Source organism: Capricornis sumatraensis, chromosome 15, assembly GCF_032405125.1.
Source record: "Capricornis sumatraensis isolate serow.1 chromosome 15, serow.2, whole genome shotgun sequence".
Taxonomy (NCBI): domain Eukaryota; kingdom Metazoa; phylum Chordata; class Mammalia; order Artiodactyla; family Bovidae; genus Capricornis; species Capricornis sumatraensis.
In genome coordinates, this window is record NC_091083.1 from 58763397 (window position 1) to 58785131 (window position 21735).

Consider the following 21735-nt stretch of genomic DNA (forward strand, 5'->3'; position numbering starts at 1 on the left):
AAATTTGCGTCTTTTAAGCTGCTACATTTTTGTACCACACTAAGATACTATTACAATCCACAAACTAAGCAGATTTCTCCCTGAGGAAGGCAACACGGGAGTGGAAAGTCATGTGGACCAGACAGATCTGGAGATCTGGGGTGTGGCCTCTGGCAGAGCCCATGGGTGTCTCTATGGTATGAAATAGAAGTCCACATCAGCGTAGGGTACGTCCTCAATAAACACCAGCCCTGATGGAGGCTGGAGGGGAAAGGGCCTTTGGTAGCATACACTAGTCAAAGAGAAGTAGGTTTTTGTTCTCTTTCGTTTAAAAACAGGGGTGGGTGGACTAAGACAGGACTGGAAGCCACCAGGAGAGGGCAGCCTAGAATCTGGGCAATAAGTTACCAAAATTACCAGTCTTGAAATAAAAAGCAGACTCTTTACCAGCCCATCTTACAATATAGCACAGCTCCCTCTGAAGATGAAAAGAAAAAGGAAGTGCCAAGAGGTTTTACAAGAGCACACTGGGGAGAAATTTACCAGCCTTGATGGAAAGAAAGTCACGCAGCTTATGGTTATTTTGTATAGTGGAATTCACTCAGAGTAAGAATTGCTCCTTCAGACAGTCAGAATAACAGAAACATTCTCTGAAAAGATGAGTGCTGGTTTCCTCGCTTGCTTGCAGTTTGTGGTTAGTTCTGGCATCTACTTAACCATGCTCCAAAAAAGAGAAGGAAAGAAAGAAGAATGGAGGGAGGGAGGGAGGGAGGAGCCTGGAATTGGAGGCCCCTGCAAACACCCAGAACCCCAGACCTAGGCAAAAAGGACCACCTGCAGATGGAGGGGACAACCCCCAGGAGATGGTGTGGGCAGATCAGCTGGGGCAGGTAGACGGCTCCTTCAGACCAGAGATCTCAGTTCTTCTCAGGAGGCCCATCCATGTCTCCCAGGCTCCAAGAAGCAGCAAGAGTGGTTTATGAAGCCAGTCCTGAGCCTCAGCTCAGCTCCTGGCTCCTCGCGGCTCCCTGCTGTGTCCTGGACGCGGGCAGAGTCTGGAAGCCAAATGACAGTGCAGCTCAGGGACTGTTTGCTACATGCTTGGAATCAGAAACTCCTGCTGGCATCGCAGAACCCTGGCTCTTCTAATCCCAGGGTCAGCTGTGCAAGCCCAAAGTGTCCACCGAGTTTGGACTCACTTCAGATGGACCCTCACACATCAGGAGCCACGATCAAGCACTTCTGGGTGTACCAGGCCTGTTTCAAATCTTGTCCAAGATGAGAAACAGTTAGTATGTCTGCTGCTGCTGCTGCTGCTAAGTCGCTTCAGTCGTGTCCGACTCTGTGCTACCCCATAGACGGCCCCCTACCAGGCTCCCGCGTCCCTGGGATTCTTCAGGCAAGAACACTGGAGTGGGTTGCCATTTCCTTCTCCAATGCATGAAAGTGAAAAGTGAAAGTGAAGTCGCTCAGCCGTGTCCGACTCTTAGCGACCCCATGGACTGCAGCTTACCAGGCTCCTCCGTCCATGTGATTTTCCAGGCAAGAGTACTGGAGTGGGGTGCCATTGCCTTCTCCGAGCATGTCTGAATGCCTGATAATTGCTGATTTTACCACGGTGCCCCGTGCCCGGAACATCTTGGGTGTTCTCTTGTCTGCCTGTAACTCAAATGCTCCAGAAACCAACCCATTCACAACAGAGGGAGATGTGAATGAGCTGGGCGTGGGCGTGGGCCTGGACAAAGAGGGAAGACTGACACATTGCATGCCTTGGGGCAATCTCTCAACCTCCGGATTTTCGATTTCTGATCCATACAATGGGAATAACTCCACCTCCCCTACAGGCTTTTGTGAGAATTCCACAAGACTTTTGCAGAGTCACCCAGTCACAGATCCAGCTGGGACTCAGGATTATAATTACATAAAGGTTCACATTCCCTCATCTTAAGACTCCATTAAAATACATATTTCTGAAATGCAAAACTCTTAATCTTTAAACTGCAGTGTGGCTGAGGCACTCATCCTCACGTCTTACTGGTGTGGGCATCTCTGCAATGAAGATTTTTATTTAATGGGGGGTGATAGGAGAGGGGCAGGGGTGAGAGGGGCAGGGACGAGATGGGCAGGATGCTCTTGATCTATGGGCTTCTGGACCTAGAGTGGAAGCCCAGGCATGGACATCTCCCTCCTGGCTGTGGGGGGAGCAACGGAAGCAGAGCTAGGCCTGCACGCGGTGTGGCAGCCAAGGGCAGGGGGCCGCAGACCTTGGCCTCCTTCTGGTTTTAAACACGGCTATCAGGGCCTGTTTTAAACATGAGCTCTGGCCTGTGGGCAGTGCATAACGCAGACTCCATGCTTTATCACTGTGCTGGTCTCCCCTCTTACCTGACAGAAGCCACTTTCTAAACTTCCCTTTCTAAATCCCTTAACTCTGCGGCCAGGCATAATCACAGCAGGGAAAGGCTGCTGAGAAACCCCCAAAACTGGGCCCTTGAAAAGGTAAGGCCGGCGCCAAAGACAGCCTGAGCATCTCCACCACAGGCTCTGGAAGTCATTCTCAGGGGCCCCAGAGGCATCGCTGACAGAAGGCAGTGAGGGCTGGGTGCTCAGAGAAGCCTCCTCTGGCTTCAAGAGCAAGGAATGTCCTGGCCACAAGCCAGGGGAGGCCAGCCACTGGGCTTCAGTCCTGTTTCACCTCCACTCTCTCCACACCTTTGTTGAGACCAAGATTCCCAGGGCATAATCTCCTGGCTTCCTGAAAGACGGTGGCTAAGAGAGTCAGGAGAGAGTTCACATTCTGTGATGGGCGGATCAGACAGGCAGCCCTAGCTTACTATATTTAATGATTCAGTCATATCCTGGCCAAAAAGAGAGTTTGAAGTTGTGATTCTTGACTTCATCTGTTAAGTATTTACTGAGTGCCCAGACATTGTCCCTGCAATCCACTGTGCTGGGTCTGGATACTAACTTAGAAAGAAACAGAAGGCCACTAGAGCAGGAGTAAGGACAAGGCCCAGGGAACACAGAATGAGCAGAGGCTCAAGGCAGAGTGTGAAACAAGCTGTGAGCTTCCAGACTGAAAGACAGGCCCTTGGAGCACGCATAGCTCTTTTGTTCTCCCCGGGGCAGGGAATGCATTTGGCTGCATGCCACAAGACTCAACTGTGGCCTCTCACTCATTTTTCTCATCTCTCATGGCACAATGAGTCCAGAGGTCTGCAGTTGTTCAAGGATGCCACCTGAGATCCGGTTCCTACTCCACCATCCTCATAGTCACATAGGGCTGCTCTGCCCTAGACATTATGTCCATATTCCAGGCAGGAGAAAAAGGTAAGGGCAAAAGGCAGAAGGTATGGCCAGTGAGGTCTGTTCCTCTTCACCAAGAAAAAAAACAGCTTTTTCACATATCTCATCTAACAGAATAATATAGGTAGATTCTGCTGACCAGAGAAAGACCATATTGCCACTTTGGTTTAAGAGTTTACTGGAGGTGTGAGTATTTTAAACAAGTCTCAGTGTGGGCCAAATGGATGAGGAGAGAAGAGGTTTTGTTAGTGAGGAAGAGGGAGAGAATGGGTATCGGACATCAACTCGCAGTGTCCATTGATGCTCAGCACACGTAGTTGGTTTGTCATTTGTGCCATTTATTTAAACATTCAGAGCAGCTCCTGCTTGTCTTGAGTTGATGGAGGGGACTCAGAAACATTGTAGTGTCAGTGTTTTTTGGCTCATTCATGACTTCATTTGACAATGCTGGTTGCACATCCACCACCCCACAATGCAGGCATGGCACTGGGTGATGGGTACCCACTCAGATTTGCTCAGCATCTGGTCCACACATCTTGTGATGCTTCCACCCTGCAAGAGTTACCCGTCTTCACAGAGGAGGATACAGAGGCTATTTTCAACATACTTGTGAAGATAAGATAGCGGTACATCTGGCCACATTAGTTACATCATGGCGAGTTCTTACATACCCATTCCAGACTCCTGCATACATCTGGTCCCTTCTCCACCATCCCTCCCTCTGTGTGCCTTGGTACTCAAATGAGTCAATCATTTGACAATGCATCACTTGTCACTCTGCTTCAGGGAAAGTGTAGGGAGGCCAGAGAAACCTCATGCGGCAGACACTGACATTTGCCTCCTCGGCACACATTTCTCCTTTCTTTCTTCCTAAGACTCCCAATTACGCTCCAGGTAGCAACTGACTCATCTACCAGGTGATGGGCATAACAGGTCTTAGTCAGACCACGCAGTTCTTTGCTTCCCAGCCTCCCTACCTCTTTCCATTGGAGTGGCCTATGACCTAGTTGTCCCCAGTGAGAACTTCTGCAACGGTTCTGAGAAAGTGTGTACTCTCATCATACAGGGAAGAGATGCAGATGGTGCTACTGCTTCTTCCTTTTTCTTGCTTGCTACAAACTCAAATGCAATGCCTGGAGCCACAGCAGCCAGGTTGCAATGATGAGGCAACACACTGACAAACTATTACTAAGATGGTAGGATGATAAGAATAAACATTAGGCATGAGATTGGTACTATTGATCTGATCATCATACCTATCTCTTCGTGGTTATGTGAGAAAAATTAACCTCCATTCAAGATTCTGTTAATTGGGTTTTATCCTAATATTGGCTGAGAACATTCTAAATGTTAAACCAGAGTGACAGGATTGCTGCCCTCATGAGCCTTACAATTTAAGTAAGAGAGAAAATATAAATTCAGATAATATACATTCTCTAATAAGGAAGCAGAGTATGGTTAAAGGCACAAGATGGTCATGAACTGACCTGGATATGGGAGAGGGAAGGCTTTTCTGAGGTAGTTGCATTAAATGAAGCCACCAGAAACAAAGCTCTTCTTTCTGTATTATCTGAGTTCATGGGATAATTTTCAGATCCCCCTCCTCCAACCCAGCAGACAGCATTTTCACTCACACGTGGCCTTCTTCTCCAGGAGCAAAGAGAGATATGACCCACATGTGCTGGGTTTCCACTAAGCCACCCCTTACTCTCCCATCCTTGGGGGATTTTGCTTTGAAGGGGGTCTGGGTTTTTGCAGAACTCTGCCTGCCACGAGAGAGCGATGCAGGTCAGTGCATCAGCTGCAGCCTCGAGCCCGGCTGACCATTCATTATTAACAAAGCTGAGAAAAAGACACCGGCTTAGCTTCTACCCCATGCTAAACTATGGCGTGGAGAACACTTCCTTGGAGCCAAAGGAAAAGGGCTTAACAATCCTATTTTAGATACGATCATGCACCCGTGATCATGGCCATCAATGAACAATCCTGGAGCAGAATTTACAGAGTAAGAGTGTTTGCACTGACACTTGAGTGCTCTCCAGAGAAGGCACGGACGAGAACCATGAGGCGGAGTGGATCCAGGAATTACACAGCACCTAAACAAATGCCCCGTCTGCCACATGGAGTGCTCAGCCCGCCATTCAAAAGGTTCTCAATTCCATAGTATTTGCTACCCTATTGGGGAAAACTATTTTAAGCCTAATTAGCATGAAATTTTTCAAATGCAAATGCTTTTCATTTAGACATAAAACAAAATGCCACGACATTTCTTCCATCCATTTATCATAAACAAGTTAATTATTGTGTAACAAATCTCTCCTTCTGGAATGTGGATGTTCAGGGCTGCTGGTGAGCTGACTGGGGCAGAGAGAAGGAGCCTCGAGGCAGTTGTTAACGGCTTACGGTGCATTTTGAATAAAATGGTGACTTTGTGAAGCTTCACTTGTCAAATTAAGGTTAAGCTCTCTCCATTGGAATAACTCAATTATAAGTAGTCATTATCTGTTTAGCGTGATTTCTACCAGGATAACAGAAATATCGTGGCACTTATTTTCGACACATGCATCTTCACTGTGGTCTCATCGTTTGCAAAGTTTTCTATGTAAATAAATTTTTATCTGCCCTAGCTCAAGTGTATGCAGTGATAGCTTTTGCCTCCACATGTGTAAAATTACTTCTAAGATATAAAACCTCTCTGTCCCTGAGCACAGACAGGAGGTGGCACTCACAGGTGAAGGAGATGCTCTGTGATTTTCCCCCAACCAGGGTTGGGTTGGGACACTCATCTCAGGGGTAAGTGCTTGGACTATGAGTTGTGTATCCACGAAGCCCATGAGCTGGTCCAAGTTCACCTACCATGATGAACTCCTGGGGCATACAGGGCAGGCCAGCATCCAGCCAGCAGCTAAGGCTTCCCTACCACAGGGGCCAAGGGCAGAAGGTCAAGTCAGCCTGGACCTTCGCAGTCCACCAAGAGAAAGGGATGATGCTAGCTGGAAATTTCTCATTTTATTATGAAAAGCATGAGAATGTGTCATTCTCTTCCATGGCAGGTGGTAGCACCTGCTGTTACAGAGACAGAGGCAATTTTTCTTACACTCCTGAGTAAAACTGATACTACAGGATCTTATCGAGGTTAGCTCCGTATGGGGGGAGGTGGCAAGTATGCCAGCCTCTGGACACGCAAACAGCTGGACCACAGTGAACTGCTCCTGTTCTGCCTGCAGTACAATGCACGTGTAGGAGAATCTTCTGGGCCTTTTCCGTGCATACACAGGGATTCTCATAAACCCACAAATCCTGAAAGGCGGTCCACACTTTCTAAAATGACATGCACCATGCAATTAACAGAGCATCTCTTGAAAACTCTTCCCATAGACGCCCACTCCTGCAGCATACCCATCCTGCTTCTAGGCCCACAGCCAAGAGGTTGGTTTTTTTTTGTTTTTTGTTGTTTGATAATCAATGAAAGAAGCAATAGTATCACATCCCCTATTTTGACAGTTAACTCAGATGACAACAAATAAGTTAGCAAAGTTGGACTAAGTGCAATTTAAGATCCTGATTCATATAACCAGGCACACCCTGTAAGTCAACGAGCTGTTCCCACAGAGAGGATCTGAAGAATTCCCCCACTCTGTGAGAGTCCCTCCCAACAAAGGATCTGCTGGGGGTGGGGGTGGGCAGAAACTCTGTATTCCTGAAACAGAAAACTGGGGACAAAGTCAGCAGCCTGAGTGTGGATTAGTCATGGATACTGAAACTCAGCTTTGATGCTTCTGCTAAAGTTCGTTCCATCCATCACTTTGAAACTGGCTGAAATCTACTTCTGGGAAACTAATGCAGGGAGGGGAGGCACAGGGTCGAGGTATTTGCCGTGCCACTTTAAAACCTCAGGGAAGAAAGAATTGATTTATTCCCCCTCCCGTGTGAATAAAAAGTTTAACTAGTTTGTCTTGAAAGGGAAGCAGATCGCTATGCAGGAGGATCTATTGTCACTGGAGTTCAGAAGCTGCCTCTGACGTCCCCGTCATGAGTGTGGGCATCGCCCTGCAGTGACAATGAAGCTAACTGGCAGCTCCCTCCTGCATGTGTGTTTCCGTGTTGTCAGTAGGACAGTAATGAGAACGCATGCCATGTCTGAACAGAACGTCTGTGGGCTTATTTACCGCATCCCCAACAACATCGTCTGCTTTATCATGCATTGCAAAGCAGGGATAATTTAAGAATCCAGAATTTCATACACAAAAATACTTGGTAAGAAAGTCTCTCTCTGCACATTATTTGGGTGACACTATATCCGAATTCCAATTTGTTGCCCAGGAAATGATTCACCTCACTCAAAAATGACAGGGACTCTGAATCATTCACCTGTGATGCAAAAGGCCATTTAGGTCGACTGATCTGCATGTCCACTGACCTCTCCACCTTCGCTTCACATAGAGCCTGGCTCAAAGCCAGTCCTGCCTCTTGTTCTGCAGGTGGCAATGTCTCCCTAGTCCAGAGTGCAGTATGCGAATTCATTCCCACATCCGCCTTACCTTTGAGGACCTTCTCTCCTTCCAGAATATTCTGGGAGATTAATGCTGTGTAATCTTCTTCAGAGAATCCAGCTTTGCAGGTCTCCCTGGCTGTAAGATCCCCACTGTGGGCCTGAGAATGGAAATAAGTGAGGTTAGAAAAAACACAGGTTCATAGAAACTGCATCCAACCCAAGTAGTAGGGCCTGCTGTGTTCAAGGGCTCCATTATGCCAAGCCTTGGTCCACCAGAGTCTCCACTCAGACATAACCCAGGGTCTGCCCCTGTGGTCACCATATTAGCCAGTGACAGGGGCATGCAACAGGGAGGCCAGGCTGGTGGATGGCAGGGCGGAGGGCCTGATGGAGCCTCACCAGCACGTCGCAGAAGGGAAGGTCTAAGGACTGTCCATAATAGGGAGGCAAGAGAGCCAGGAGTTAGCCAATGGAGACATGGGGGAGGGGAGGCCAAGGGAGCAGGCCCCTGCCAGGGCCATGTCCCCTCCCACCCCAGCGCTCAGGCTTTGGGTGAGGTGGAGCAGGCTGTCTCTTCCCTGTGGTGCCGCAGAGGAGGCAGAGGGGCAGGGATGAAAGCAGATTCTCAGAGACTCAGCTCTGAGTTTGGCTCTCAGGGAGGCTGCAGGGAGGTGGGGGAGGTTTCTACAATCCAGTCCTCTCCCGGCACTTCCTGGAGGCTTGTCCACTCTTGGAGCCCCCATCTCCAGCCTAACCAGGCTAGAGAGCTCCCGTAATTGACCGAAAAAAGGTGGGTGTACTCTTGTCCTGTCCCCCAATCCCAGCACTCTGGGGTATCCTGCCCAGTGGGAGGTCTAGAACCCTGGGCGCCCAGAAGGCAGGGTGGGAAAAGGGCCCCTCCCAGGCTGCGGGGAGTGGCAGCGAGGTCAGCTGTAGGGGTGGGGAATGGAGGGAGAGACCGCGTGCGCAACGGGGAAGCCAGCCCTGCGACAGAAGGAGTGCCACAGCGCCGGCTCCCTGGAGCGCGAGGAGCAGGGGCGCAGCCCGCACCCACCCCACAGTCGCGCCTTCGCGGGGCCGCCGAGAGGAACGCGCCTCCCCGCCGCCCGCCTCCACCAGCTCGGCGCGCAGCCGCCCGCCAGTCCTTGGCTCCGGAAGCCGCCCCGACCCGGAGCTCCAGGCACCCTGACGCGGGCCTGGACCCGGCGCCCCTACAGAAAATCACCGAGGGGAGGAAGAGCAGGGCGCAGGGTCACTCCTCGCGTAAAGCTCCCAACTGCGGCCCCGTGCCTGGCAAGCGAGCTCCAAATAGGACCGAAAGCGGGGAAGGGGGGACGGGGGCAAGCTAACTCGCCCAGGAAAGTTTCCACCCGCCCGATCGAGCGAGCGTGGGTCGAGTGCACCCGGGCGCCCCGAACCTCAGAGCGGGCCTCCGGCCTCCGGCACTTGTTTATTTCCGAGGTTACAACAGCGCGGCCCGGGAGGAGCAGCGAGGCCGATCGGCCACGAGAGGGGGTTCCTGCAACTCTCGCGGCCCCGCTGCCTTCCCCGAGCGGCGCCCCCCTCGGCCCTGCACCCAGCGGACGCGGAGCTGGGCTGGGGACAGAGATCGCGGGCTCCGCAGGAGGAAGGCGGGCGCGGGGACCGCGCTCCCGGTACACCTCACCCAGCTCCTGCCTGGCCCCTGACTCCTCGACCCCGCTCCGAGCGGCGAGGGCCCCGCCGGACACTGGCTGCGGCCGGCACGGCCGGGAGTCCGGGGCTAGGGTGCCCATCCGTTGCCCATCTGCATCGATGGTCCCTGCCAGCAGTCAGAGGACGAGGACGGGGGCGGCGCCGCGTCTCGAGCACCCAGTCCCCAACAGGGGCGGCCAGACAGGGTGTCCTCAGCACCCTGATGTCCGGCCGGCTACCGCCAGCCCCCCTCGTCCGCAGCCCCGGCCCGGGCTGGGCTCGCCAACTCCGGAGGAGCGCGGCGAGCCGGCGATGGAGGGCGCGCCGGCTCCGCCAGCGGGCAGCTTGCCGTGGCGCCGGCGAGCCGAGCTCCGGGGCAGCGGCCGCGGACCTGGGGTGGCGAAGGGATGCCCGGCGGCTCCCGATTCGGGTAGAGCTCTCTGCGTCCCCCGCTCACCCATACTCCCACCTCGCTCCGCACCGCCGCTCCCCGCTGCACCGGCGGCTCCGCGCTTCTGCCTACCGCAGGCGGCTTCGCGGAGCGCGGGAGCCGGCTGGATGCAGCGGTGCGCGCGGCAGGGGCGCCCGGTGCGGGCCAGGGAAGCCCGGGAGAGCCCCGCCGGGCGAGTGCGAGCCCCGCCGGCTCCGGGAGTGGCCCCATTCTGCCTGGGCTTCCGGGCGGCCGGGACGGGAGGCGACAACTTACCCGGAGCGCGCCGGAGAGCGAGAGCAGCACGAGGAGCACGCCCGAGCCCGCGGTCATCTTCCCCGCCGCGCCGCGCCCCGGCGCCCGCCCGATGCCCGGCGCCCGGAGCACGCTACCCGCAGCCGTCCGGATCACGCTGCTCTGATCGCCGCCGCCGCCGTTCGAGCGGGCCGGGCGCCTCCGGCCAGGCTGCGCCGCCGCGACCGCCGCCAGGCTCCGGGAGCGAGGCCAAGTCCGGCGGGCGGCGCGCTCCCTCGGGCCGGTGCGTCCGCCGGCCTCGCAGCCGCCCGCGCCTCTGTTCCGCGCGCTCGGAACTGCAGGTGAAGCCGCGCGGCAGCCCCTCCGAGGCCCCGCCCCGCCGCCCGGCCCCTGCGCTCGCTCGCTCGGCCTGACGCGGGCCTTAAAGGCGCCGCGCCCCCAGCGCCTCACCCGCGCCCCTCACGTGCCCGCCCCAGCCGCCTGCCCCAAGGTACCACCTAGCTCGGACAGTGCATCAGGAGCCCTGTTTAGCGCATCAGGAGCCCCGGTCAGCCAAAGGGGCCGAGGACATAAAGTCTACAGGGAAAAAGGTGGGGGCGGGGGAGGCTGCTGAGGTCTGAACAAGGCAGGGTCGTTCCAGCTCCCAAACCATGGGAAAGCTTTCTGGATCTGCGCGGGGACCCTCTGCTGCCTTCATCCAGCTTGAGGCCTGAGTTCACACGGGGTTGGGAACGCCCATCTGTCTTGTACTTTTCGGTGTCTTCCCGCTAACCCAGACCCACCTCCTGGCCTCGCAAAATCTTTGGCCTCTCAGGAGTTTGGCCTTGAGACCCAAGTGGATTTGAAAAGCACAGAGGGAGGGGCTCCAGGCTGCAGAGACCCCCAGGGTGAGGAAAAGCTTCAGGTCCGGCCCCGGTTGTGATACACCCATCAGGACCAAGGAAGGGGCCTGTGCCTGCATCAAAATACCTGGTTAGGCCTGAGAAGCTAAGAAAGACATTGGAGGACTTGAGAAGGTAAGGCGGAAATTCCCTCACAGAAGAGCTGTCAGGACGGTCAGCGGGACCGGTTTGGGTGATTTCTGAATTGAAGGGACCTTTCTTTAAGGGCTCATCAAGTGAACAACAGGTACAGCTTGAAAAGTGAGTAAATGTTTATGCACGTTCCCTTTCGGTTTGGAGATGTTAAGAAAAGCGGTTTTGTTTGCTCAGATATTGCAAATGTTCTTTGTCTTGGTTTGGAGGGCTCTGTGTCCAGAATACATTAGCCCTGGTTTAAGAAATACACTGCCAAGGAGGGGAAAGAAGATGGAGTGAACTGTTGAAGCTTCTTCGGTGGCTCAGCGGGTAAAGAATCTGCTTGCAATGCGGGAGACCTGGGTTTGATCCCTGGGTTGGGAAGATCCCCTGGAGGAGGGCATGGCCACCCACTCCAGTAATCTTTCCTGGAGAATCCTCACGGGCAGAGGAGCTTGGCGGGCTGCAATTCATGGGGTCGTAGAGTTGGACACAACTGCACGACTAAGCAGAGCACACAGTTGAGCTCCAAGGTCAGAGCCGACTTGGACAGGAGAGTCGTCACACAGCTCTCCCCCTTTCCTGGACCCTGGCACCTGGGCAGGGCAGCCTGCTATTAGCTTGCTGCTTTAAACTAAAGGAAGTCAGATTCTAGACAACTCAAGAGGGGCAGGCAAGTTCTGTATCTGAGAGCACGGGTCAACTTGTGGCTTCTTACCCAGGACCTGTGTGGCAGTTAAAGGGGACATCACATCAGTACTAGCCTGCCACACCTGGCCTGAGCCGACTGTCCCCAGCCTCTTGGGACAGGACCAGGGTGCCTCTGGATGTGCCGAGTGTGCCCAACTCATCTTTATGCTCAGACTCAGTGCAAATCCTTTGTTGCCAGTGAGGTTTCATGGACAGATCCACCCTCAGCTTTGTGCTCACATCTCTTCAAACACCCCGCCAATTCCCCCCTTACTCAGGGTGCTTCATCACTACAGGTGGTTCACAGAGGCCAGCTGCGGCCCTTGCTATTGTTCTGAAATGTCTGTCCCTAGGACCTGCCTTTGTCTCAGAAGGTCAGAGTGTGATGGAGATCATTCTCAGAAAAGGGGTCCAGAACCCAGCACTTGCTCTGCTGTGCTTCCCAAAACTGCTCAGTGCCAACACGAGTGCCAACTTGAATTTAAAAAAAAAATGATGTTGGCAGGGGTTGGGGGTGTCCTGAGGCTCAAACACCAGAGGAAACATCTCCCCATCTCCTACTGCCGAGTGTTTCAGTCTTGAGTCTGCTGAAGGGTGTGATGACTCGCAGACCCAGCAGGTCCTTCCTGCCTCTAACCAGCCTTGGGGGAGGCACACATCAGGGAGCTCTGTGTGGATTAACTCACAGAGCCATCCTGACTCCAGTGTGGGGTCTGCTGTCATCCCTGCTGGTTGTTCCCCCAGGCAGGGGGAGGTAGGATGAGGCCAGACGGAGGCCAGCAGGATCCAGTGTTCTCATCCCAGCCCTGCCTACCTGGCCTGGGTAGCATTTTTCCCCCAAACTCATTTGCTGGAGGAGCCCTGGTACACAACATATGATGTCTTATGGGAACTCACATGTTCAGGAATATGGTTTCAGAAACACTGCAGTAGCTGAAGCAGGTCCAGCAGAGAGCATTGGTTTATCAGACTTGCTGTGAGCGAGGCAGAGAGGATCCACTGAGAGGGAGGAAAAGATGGGCTGAAGCACAGGCCAGTGAATTCCAGGTGACGATCCTCGAACCAGCAGCACCGACTCCCTATGGGGGCTTGTGGGAATTACAGACCCTTGAGCCACACCCCAGATCATCGAGTGGGAGTCTGCAGGGGAACCAAGCCTCCCTTCACCCCTCCTGTCCTCGGATGATCTGGTTCAGCATCCTAGCAAGGCTCATGAAAAATGCTGATTCCTAGGTTCCGCCTAGGGCTTCCCTGGTGGCTCAGTTGGTAAAGAATGTGCCTGCAGTACAGAAGACCTGGGTTTGATCCCATGGGTTGGGAAGACCCACTAGAGAAGGAAACGGCAAGCCACTCCAGCATTCTTGCCTAGAGAATCCCAGGGACAGAGGAGCCTTGTGGGCTACAGATCACGGGGTGGCAAGAGTTGGACACAACTTAGCAACTAAACCACCCCCAGTCCCCACCTGAGACTGATGACTTGGAACTTTGGGGAATGGAGCCGGGGGCCTGGCCTTTTTTTTTTTTTGACTGTGCTGGGTCTTTGTTGCTCCACAGGTTTTCTTTAGTTGCGGCGTGCAGGGGCTACCCTCCAGTTGTGGTGCTAAGGCTTCTCATTGCAGTGGCTTCTCACTTGTTGCGGAGCACAGGCTCTTGGGCATGCGGGCTTCAGTAGTAGTAGTAGGTGCCTGGGCTTAGTTCATGCCCCATGTGGGATCTTCCCCGACCAGGGATTGAACCCAAGTCCTCCGCATTGGCAGCCGGATTCTTAACCACTGGACCACCGGGATGGGGACCTGGCCTTTTAACAGCCTCTTGGATTACTTGAGCCCTAGTGTTTAGAAACCCTCATGTATCCCATGCGCCATATGCATCTCCTGGAAGCTTGTATAAATGCTCCATCCTGGACAGCACAATGAACCTACTGAATCTGGGTATCACAGGACAGAGCGGGGCAGTGGGGGGAGGTCAGGAGGGAGGTTGGAGACACAGCCCACCCTGAGGGGGAACTCCAGCCAGCTCCACTCTGGCCAGCTGGCTGAGCCCACCTGGAGGAGGAGCTATGCCATCAGGCTGCCAGGTAAAGAACCCTGGAGAAGAGCATGCTTTTGTTTCTAAGAGAGATTATGAGAATTCCCTGGGGAGGGTAGCTTGTGAGTGATGGTCCCCTCTCGACTGCGGTGGGGCTGTCGATGTTCTCGAAGACACTTCTCTCCCACTTGTTGAGGATGCTTGCGGAAAGGTCAGCTTCGGAAGCCAATTGAATGCTTGCATGGGGACCGTTTCCCTGCCTTGTCGTCTAATGTTAATTTGTTTTTCCTCCATTTATCCTTATAGACACTTTCAGTGTTAGACAAAAAACTGTTCTGTAAAGAAAGCAGAGAGAAGTTAGCAAAAGGCGGGTCCCCAGAATAAAGCAGGATCTTTGCAGAGGACTGAAGATGTTTGGGCACTACAGAAACGAGTGCGATCAGCCTGCTACCTGCTCAAGGAAATCTCCCCGCATGGAAGCCAGAACAATTGTAAAGGAAAAAGCAAGAAACAGACAGGCCAGCACAGGGAACCTCCACCTTCAAGTCCAGGGAGGTTAACCCTGGAGCCTGCTGACTGGGAAGAAAGAGGAAGGCCGCTGTTATTACTGCTTTTGTTTTCACTGATGTCATCGTTCTCCCTCAACACGCGTTGATATTCAGGGTGGGCCGGGTGGCCCACATGGAGGCTTTCGAACTTTATCTCCTGTAATCCTCACGAATGGAGGAGGTGGTCTTTCCCACCTGTCACAGATGTGGGCAAGCCTGTCCAGGGTCACAGCTGGGGGTGGGGGTGGGGTGGCCAGGCTGCAGTTCCGCTCCAGGCAGTGGACAGAAGCCAGTGAGACGATCTGGCGGCTCTTGGGGCAGGAACCCCAGGAGGAAAGGTGCACAGGTCCCTTTGTCCCTTTCCAGCCTCACCCCATCTTCCTTTTGCAGGCTTGGGCTCCGTCATGCCAACCCCTGCCCCGCCTACCGCCTGCCCCCTGCCCCTCAGCCACCTGGTCTCTGGCCCCACCAGGAGCTCAGGCATCCTTCCAAGCTCCTGGGCCTGTGTCCCCACCATGCCCTCTGTCTGGGCCCCATCAGCGTTTGTGGGAGGTGACCTCTCTCTCTGTCTCAGTCAGCCTTTCTTCAGGGGTGAGGGGCTGGCTCTGGCTTCCCTCTGGCTTCGCACACACCTCATGCTGTCTCACTGTCATGAAGCTGCTTTCTGTGTGCACCCCGCTCACAGGGCACTCTGAGAGCCTGAGGGCAGGGGCCCAATGTAGTCACTCCTCCCCATGTCGCCCAGGGTCCTGTCCCCAGGGCTTGGATGAATGGAGCAGTGGTGACAGTTGGCTTGAATCAGCAGCCCTCCTGAGCCCCTGGGTGCCTTCCTATATGCCCCCGTTAGGCAAAACTGAGGCCTGGAGCAAGCAGAGGACTTGGACCACCTCCCACTTAGACAGGACCTTTCACACCTGATTCTCAGTTTATCTCATGTCTGCAGTGGGGTTGGAGAAGGCAATGGCACCCCACTCCAGTGTTCTTGCCTGGAGAATCCCATGGACGGAGGAGCCTGGTGGGCTGCAGTCCATGGGGTCGCGACTGAGCGACTTCACTTTCACTTTTCACTTTCATGCATCGGAGAAGGAAATGGCAACCTACTCCAGTGTTCTTGCCTGGAGAATCCCAGGGACGGCAGAGCCTGGTGGGCTGCTGTCTATGGGGTCGCACAGAGTCGGACACGACTGAAGCAACTTAGCAGCAGCAGCAGCAGCAGCTGCAGTGGGATGGGGGCACCTCTACCTGACCCTTGGCTCTCCCCAGCCCTGGACCAGCTTCAGGAAATTTCTGAAAAAGCAAACGTCGCAGCAGATGATGGGAAATCTGGGAGGGATGTTGCTTCTCCTGGGCAACCTCGGAGGAGAGGGGAGGCTCCCGTGATGCTGAGCCTGAACCCTCGTATTACCAACTTCTGGTAATGCGAACGCGGGTGATTTCTTTCATCTCATAAACTCCAAGCAGAAGAAGGAGAATTGGGGCCAGAGGAGGTGGTCCAGCTAGGAAGGTGCAGGCAGCAAGGAGTCTGGAGGTTGGGTGGGGGAGGGGCTGCAGGGAGAATGATAGAAACAAATGTCCGAGGAGAGGAAACCAATTAAATGGTAAAATAGATAATATGAGATTCAAGGGGAAGGAGAAAACGGGGGAGATGCTGGAAATATGAGTAGGCTGAGAGTGGCAATAAAACACAAGAGAGACCAAGGAAATGGGAAGGAAATGGGAAATGGCTTTACAAGTGAAAGCACCTGCCTGGAGTTATGAGCCTCTCTGAACTGGAGGGTGTCCTGTTGGCTTCAGCCTGTCTGGGCTCTCGGGGGGAGTGGCTTCCGCCTACAGTCACTGGTCAGATCCTTTCAAGCTATATTTAACCTGGTTTTATTATTGAACTTTGAGGGGTTACCACTGATCACTGTCTCTGGAATACCAGCAAGTCTGTCAAAAGGTGCCTGTATTTCTTGTGGGGATGGTGACAGCCCTGGTCAACTCTGCGCAGATGTGGGGAGACGTCCCTCGGAGGCGCCCCCCTCGCCCCTCCACCCCACTGCAGACACCCTGCTGAGTGTGGGGGACCAGGGACACTGTCCTCTCCTCAGGGAGCCAGCCCTCCACTCGTCTTTCCTTCTGGGTCTGTATCCGAAGCTCTGATGGAGAGGAGGCTGCAGAGGCAGATGGGTGAACCACCTGCCCCCAAAAAACATGACCTCCATTAGAGACGTACTTCTTTGGTGTAAAGCCAGATTCTCACACTTTAGGTAAGCCATCGAACCTCCTGACAAGAGTCTTAAAATATGGGTTGTGGGTGGACCCCAGCCAGCCCCAGAGATTCCCTTTTAGTGAATATCAGGTACTTTGCTCACTACTTCCCCAGCTAGGTAAGGCGTGAGACCACTTCCGAATATTTCCATCTTGAATGATTTACTGTGACTTCATTTGGTTCCCATGAGTTGGCCAAACAACTGCCTGATTTGAGGGAGGGAAAAGTGGGCAGGGGTCCAGAGGTGGCAGGGAGGTCATCTGTTCAGGTGGGGTGTGGCAGGGGATTCTCAGAATGACTGGGAGCATCTCAGGGCTGCTGGGCTCTGTGTGTGCAATGGGAAGAGGCCTGAAAAGAAAGAAAGGGTGGGATAGTACAGGCATGGTCACGGGTCTACTCAGCGGGCAACTCAGCTCTAAAGCTAAACTCTGTAGACTTGACCCATAGGAACAAGGCTCCTAGGAGGTGCTGGGTGCATTGGTGGAGGTGGCACTGGAATCAGATAGGATGTAGTCTTTCCGATTGGCTTCTTTCACTTGGCAACATGCATTCACATTCACGTTTCCCCCATATCTTTTTATCACCAAATTAGGGCTTCCCAGGTCGTTCAGTGGTAAAGAATCTGCCTGCCAATGTGGAGACGTGAGTTTGACCCCTGGGTCGGGAAGATCCTCTGGAGGAAGAAATGGCACCCCTCTCCAGTATTCTTGTCTGGAAAATCCCACGGACAGAGGAGCCTGGTGGGCTACAGTCCATGGGGTCACAAAAGAGTCAGACACAACTGAGTGACTGAGCATGCAACACTCTATCATACGGCTGAAGGACCTTCATGGACGTCACATGGAGCAAAATTCCTGTTTGAATTCCTGACCTGCAAAACTGTGAGGTACAATCTGAGGTGGATGATTTAACACACTGAGCTGTGGGTGACTTGTTACTCAGTAGTGGTTAGCTGACTGTTACACACCTGCTGCGGAGGCAGGGAGACTGCCTCCAGTGCTGGCTCACTTAGCTGCTCGTGGGTGAGACACACCCACACTTCCATGGCTCGTGATGCACGTGAGCTCGCAGGCTGTGCTGTGGGGGAGGGAGAAGGGGACAGCCCACAGAGGACAGCCAGTCCAAGACAGCCAAGTCAGTCCAGGCTCTCGGCCCCTCAGCCATAATCACAAGATTTGGACCCTGGATGTCCGACCATGCCCCTAATGAGGTCTGTGTTCCTCGTGCAGCTGGAAGGAAGTGGCTGTTCCCAGGAGGCCTCAGCTCAGCATGCCAGCAGCCCTTCCACGCCCGCCCTTCACATATGGAAGGCATTATTCTGATCACACTCTTCTTTGCAGGGGAAGCAAACGGGAGTTGTGCATCTTAGCTCACGTCTTCTCCAACCACAGAAGGAGACAGGGAGGAAGTGGGGAAAGACCCCAAAAGAGAGTGAAACAGTGCATGTCAAGAGAATAAATACTGGTTACACGTCCCTCCTTGGGACTCTGCCCTGAGCGGCCTGAGATGAGGTCCCTTGGTTCCTGGGAGACAAGGGTCGGCTGTGGTGAGTGGGGCCTGAAGCAAGCACAGAGGAAACTGGGGACATTCGTTGCTGGTTGTTGCTCTGTGCATAGACATGTGCTCCAGAGAGGAAAATCTGTTGGGGAAAGTGGGGCATAAAGAGTCTTTATGTAGGAACCAAGCGAGGGATGTGTTTCCATCCTTCTGAAACGCCCTTCTTCCTCAACATCAGAGGCCAGACCCCATGACACTGACCCCAGCCCCTGTGGAGTGACCTCTGATTGAAGGGGGGACCTCTGGGAGGCTGGCTACCCAATAGTCCAGTTGCACAGTTGAGGAAGGAAACCTTCCAAGCGTGACTTTGTGGAGGTGGTTTGTCCCAATAGCTGCCTCTATAAGCTATAGTCAAAACTATGGTTTTTTCTAGTAGTCATGTACAGATGTGAGAGTTGGACCATGAAGAGGGCTGAGTGCCAAAGAACTGATGCTTCTGAACTGTGGTGCTGGAGAAGACTCTTGAGTCCCCTGGACAGTAAGGAGATCAAACCACTTGATCCTAAAGGAAATTAACCCTGAATTTTCATTGGAAGGACTGATGATAAAGCTGAAGCTCCAATACTTTGGCCACCTGATGCAAAGAGCCAACTTATTGGAAAAGACCCTGACGCTGGGAAAAATTGAGGGCAGGAGGAGAAATGGGTGACAGAGGATTAGATGGTTGGATGGCATCACCAACTCAATGTACATGAGTTTGAGCAAACTCAGGGAGATAGTGAAGGACAGGGAATCCTGGTGCACTGCAGTCCATGGGGCTGCAAAGAGTCAGACATGACTTAGGGACTGAACAACAACAAAAACCACATTAGCAGAAGTAAGGGTAAAAAAAAAAAATCACATGATTATTATCTGTAGATTTGGAGAAAGTGGTTGACAAAATTCAAGATCCTTTTATGATAAAAATTTCCAGGAAACTAGGAATAAAAAGAAACCCTCTCAACATAATAAAGGCCATATATAAAAAACACACATCATACTCAAGGGTGAAAAACTGAAACTTTTCCTTCACAATCAGGAATAAGACAAAGATGCCCACTCTCATTACTTCCATTCAACACAGCGCTGGAAGTCCTGGCCGGAGCCACTGGGCAAGGAAAAGAAAGAAAAGCTATCCCAGTGGGAGGGGAAGAAGTAATTATCTCTGTCTGTACATAACATGATTTTACCTATAGAAAACTGTGAAGACTTCACACACATAGGAACCATGTTAGAATGAATAATTCAGTAAACTTGCACAGTTAAAAAAAAACCCAACATACGGAAGTAAGTAGAGACCATCTTTAAATTAACTGTCTGCCCCTTAGTTTCTGTCTCAGGCTCTACTTTCAGGGAATCCAGCTGAGACTAGAGGACACAAGACCTGGTCCACATGGATGTTCAGAGGGACCTCCTCCCTCGGGGCGTCTCTGCATCAGGAGAGACTGGCCCTGTGTCTTCCACAACGACAACAATAGACTCTGCAAAACCATGTTGCTGGCTGCACTGAAACTCATTAAAAGTGCGGCAGAGGCAAACAGAAAGCTTAAGCCACATTTATTTACTTATTTATAAGTTAAATGTCCAAATCCAGGTTTACTAACCACTCAGTTGACATTGTGGCTTCCCATGTGACTCAGTGGTAAAGAATTCGCCTGCCAATGAAGAAGATGCAGGAGGTGCAGGTTCGATCCCTGGTCAAGAAGGTGCCCTGGAGTAGGAAATGACAACCCACTCCAGCATTCTTGCCTGGGAAATCCCATGGACAGAGGAGCCTGGTGGGCTACTGTCTGTGGGGCAGCAAAGAGTCGGACATGCCATCTGACACTGGGCCTCTTACATTCTAGGCTCATCTCAATCAAGGAAATCTTCCATTCATCAGGAGACACAGTCCTCCAGCCCAGCTGGCATTTTTTACTGTAATGAGAAACCCAAATATTTTCTGAGCTCCGGCTGATTCCCTGAGGTTAGAACAGAGTCAGGCCTGGAGCCTCCTGTGTCACGAGATTCGAGACAAACCTGCCACATCTAGGGGCATGTTTGTGTGCCTTCTGTGTAATTATGTGTGCTTATTTACATAGACTTTCCTGTTGTGTTCAAAACACCATGGACTTCAGCTATGTAAAAAAGAGTAACATTAATAGTTCAACTTAAGTGTATTCACGCATAGTATTCATACATGCTTCCTCTGTTGGGAGAATGGGGCCAGTGGCAGCCCGCTGGGCTGAGAGTTCAGTCATCTGCCCATTTCTCCGAATCCAAGGTCAGGAGCTGGGAGAGGTGGAAATAAAATCTACAGGCTAGGATGGGCTTCCCCCATGACTCAAATGGTAAAGAATCTGCCTGCAATGCAGAAAACCCAGATTTGATCCCATACTTTGGAGAAAGAAATGGCAACCCATTCTAATATTCTTGCCTAGGGAAGCCCATGGACAGAGGAACCTGGCAGGCTACAGTCCATGGGGTTGCAAAGAGTCAGAGGCAATTGAGCAACCAACACTTTCACTTTTTTCAGAGGCTGTTGGAGTGTTACTGCTAAGTCGCTTCAGTCGTGTCCGACTCTGTGCGACCCCATAGACGGCAGCCCACCAGGCTCCCCCATCCCTGGGATTCTCCAGGCAAGAACACTGGAGTGGGTTGCCATTTCCTTCTCCAATGCATGAAAGTGAAAAGTGAAAGTGAAGTCGCTCAGTCATGTCCGACTCTTAGCAACCCCATGGACTGCAGCCTACCAGATTCCTCCGTCCATGGGACTCTCCAGGCAAGAGTACTGGAGTGGGGTGCCATTGTTGGAGTGTTGGGTTACCTCTAAAGCAAGAGAAAGTGGGTTGGGGATAAGAGAGGAATAGGTGATCACAGTTGCAAAGAAAAGACCTTGGAGAAAACCTGCTTCCCCTTTTCATTTTAAAATAATGCATTTCTTCCATATACACTGATCCTTTTTCATCTGACTGCCTGAGAGGTTGGATTTACAAACAAAAGCACTTGAAGGAATCCTAAAACTATGAGAATTTTGAATCAGACTCTCATGGTTGCAAGGAAATTCAAACAATAGCAAAGGGTTGGGGAAATTCTGATGCTTGGTGATTCGGTTCTAAGCTGTATTATCAGAGTATTATTTTTTAATCAGAAGTGAGTGAATCCCAAGTCATACTGGCTTATGTTTAAGAAAAACATGTGTTGGCTCAGGTAACCCATAAACCAAGATATAAACGGCTTCAGGCATGGCTGGATCCAGGTGCTGGATAGTCTTTGCTTGACCACTGGGCTTTGTCCCCTTCTGTACTGTACATACAACTTCATTCTGAAAGAGGCTTTCTCCTTCTAGTAGCAAGATGTTTACTGTTTATGTTAGCAGCTCAATGTGTATGCCCTGCCTTTCCAGTAATCCAGCAGCAAGAATCCTACGATGAACCACATTGGACCAAGCTGGTGATCTTAGCTCCCTGAACTAGTCATTGTGCCAGGGTGACTCAATACTCTGATTGGCCAGGTCTGGGTCACGTGGCCACATGGAGGCAGGGGTA

At 52.5% G+C, this 21735-nt stretch overlaps 1 protein-coding gene across 2 annotated transcripts in view; it reads right to left on the minus strand.

Annotated features, from left to right (window-relative positions):
- Positions 1-10217, minus strand: part of CDH4 (cadherin 4) — a 480957-nt gene extending 470740 nt beyond the window's left edge. For both annotated transcript variants that reach the window (XM_068987048.1, XM_068987049.1), the window contains exons 1-2: positions 10161-10217; positions 7827-7938 (exon numbers count right to left, since the gene is read on the minus strand). In XM_068987048.1, coding sequence (XP_068843149.1) covers positions 7827-7938; positions 10161-10217 — 169 coding nt within the window. The remainder of the gene's footprint in view (positions 1-7826; positions 7939-10160) is intronic.
- Positions 10218-21735: the final 11518 nt, after the last annotated feature.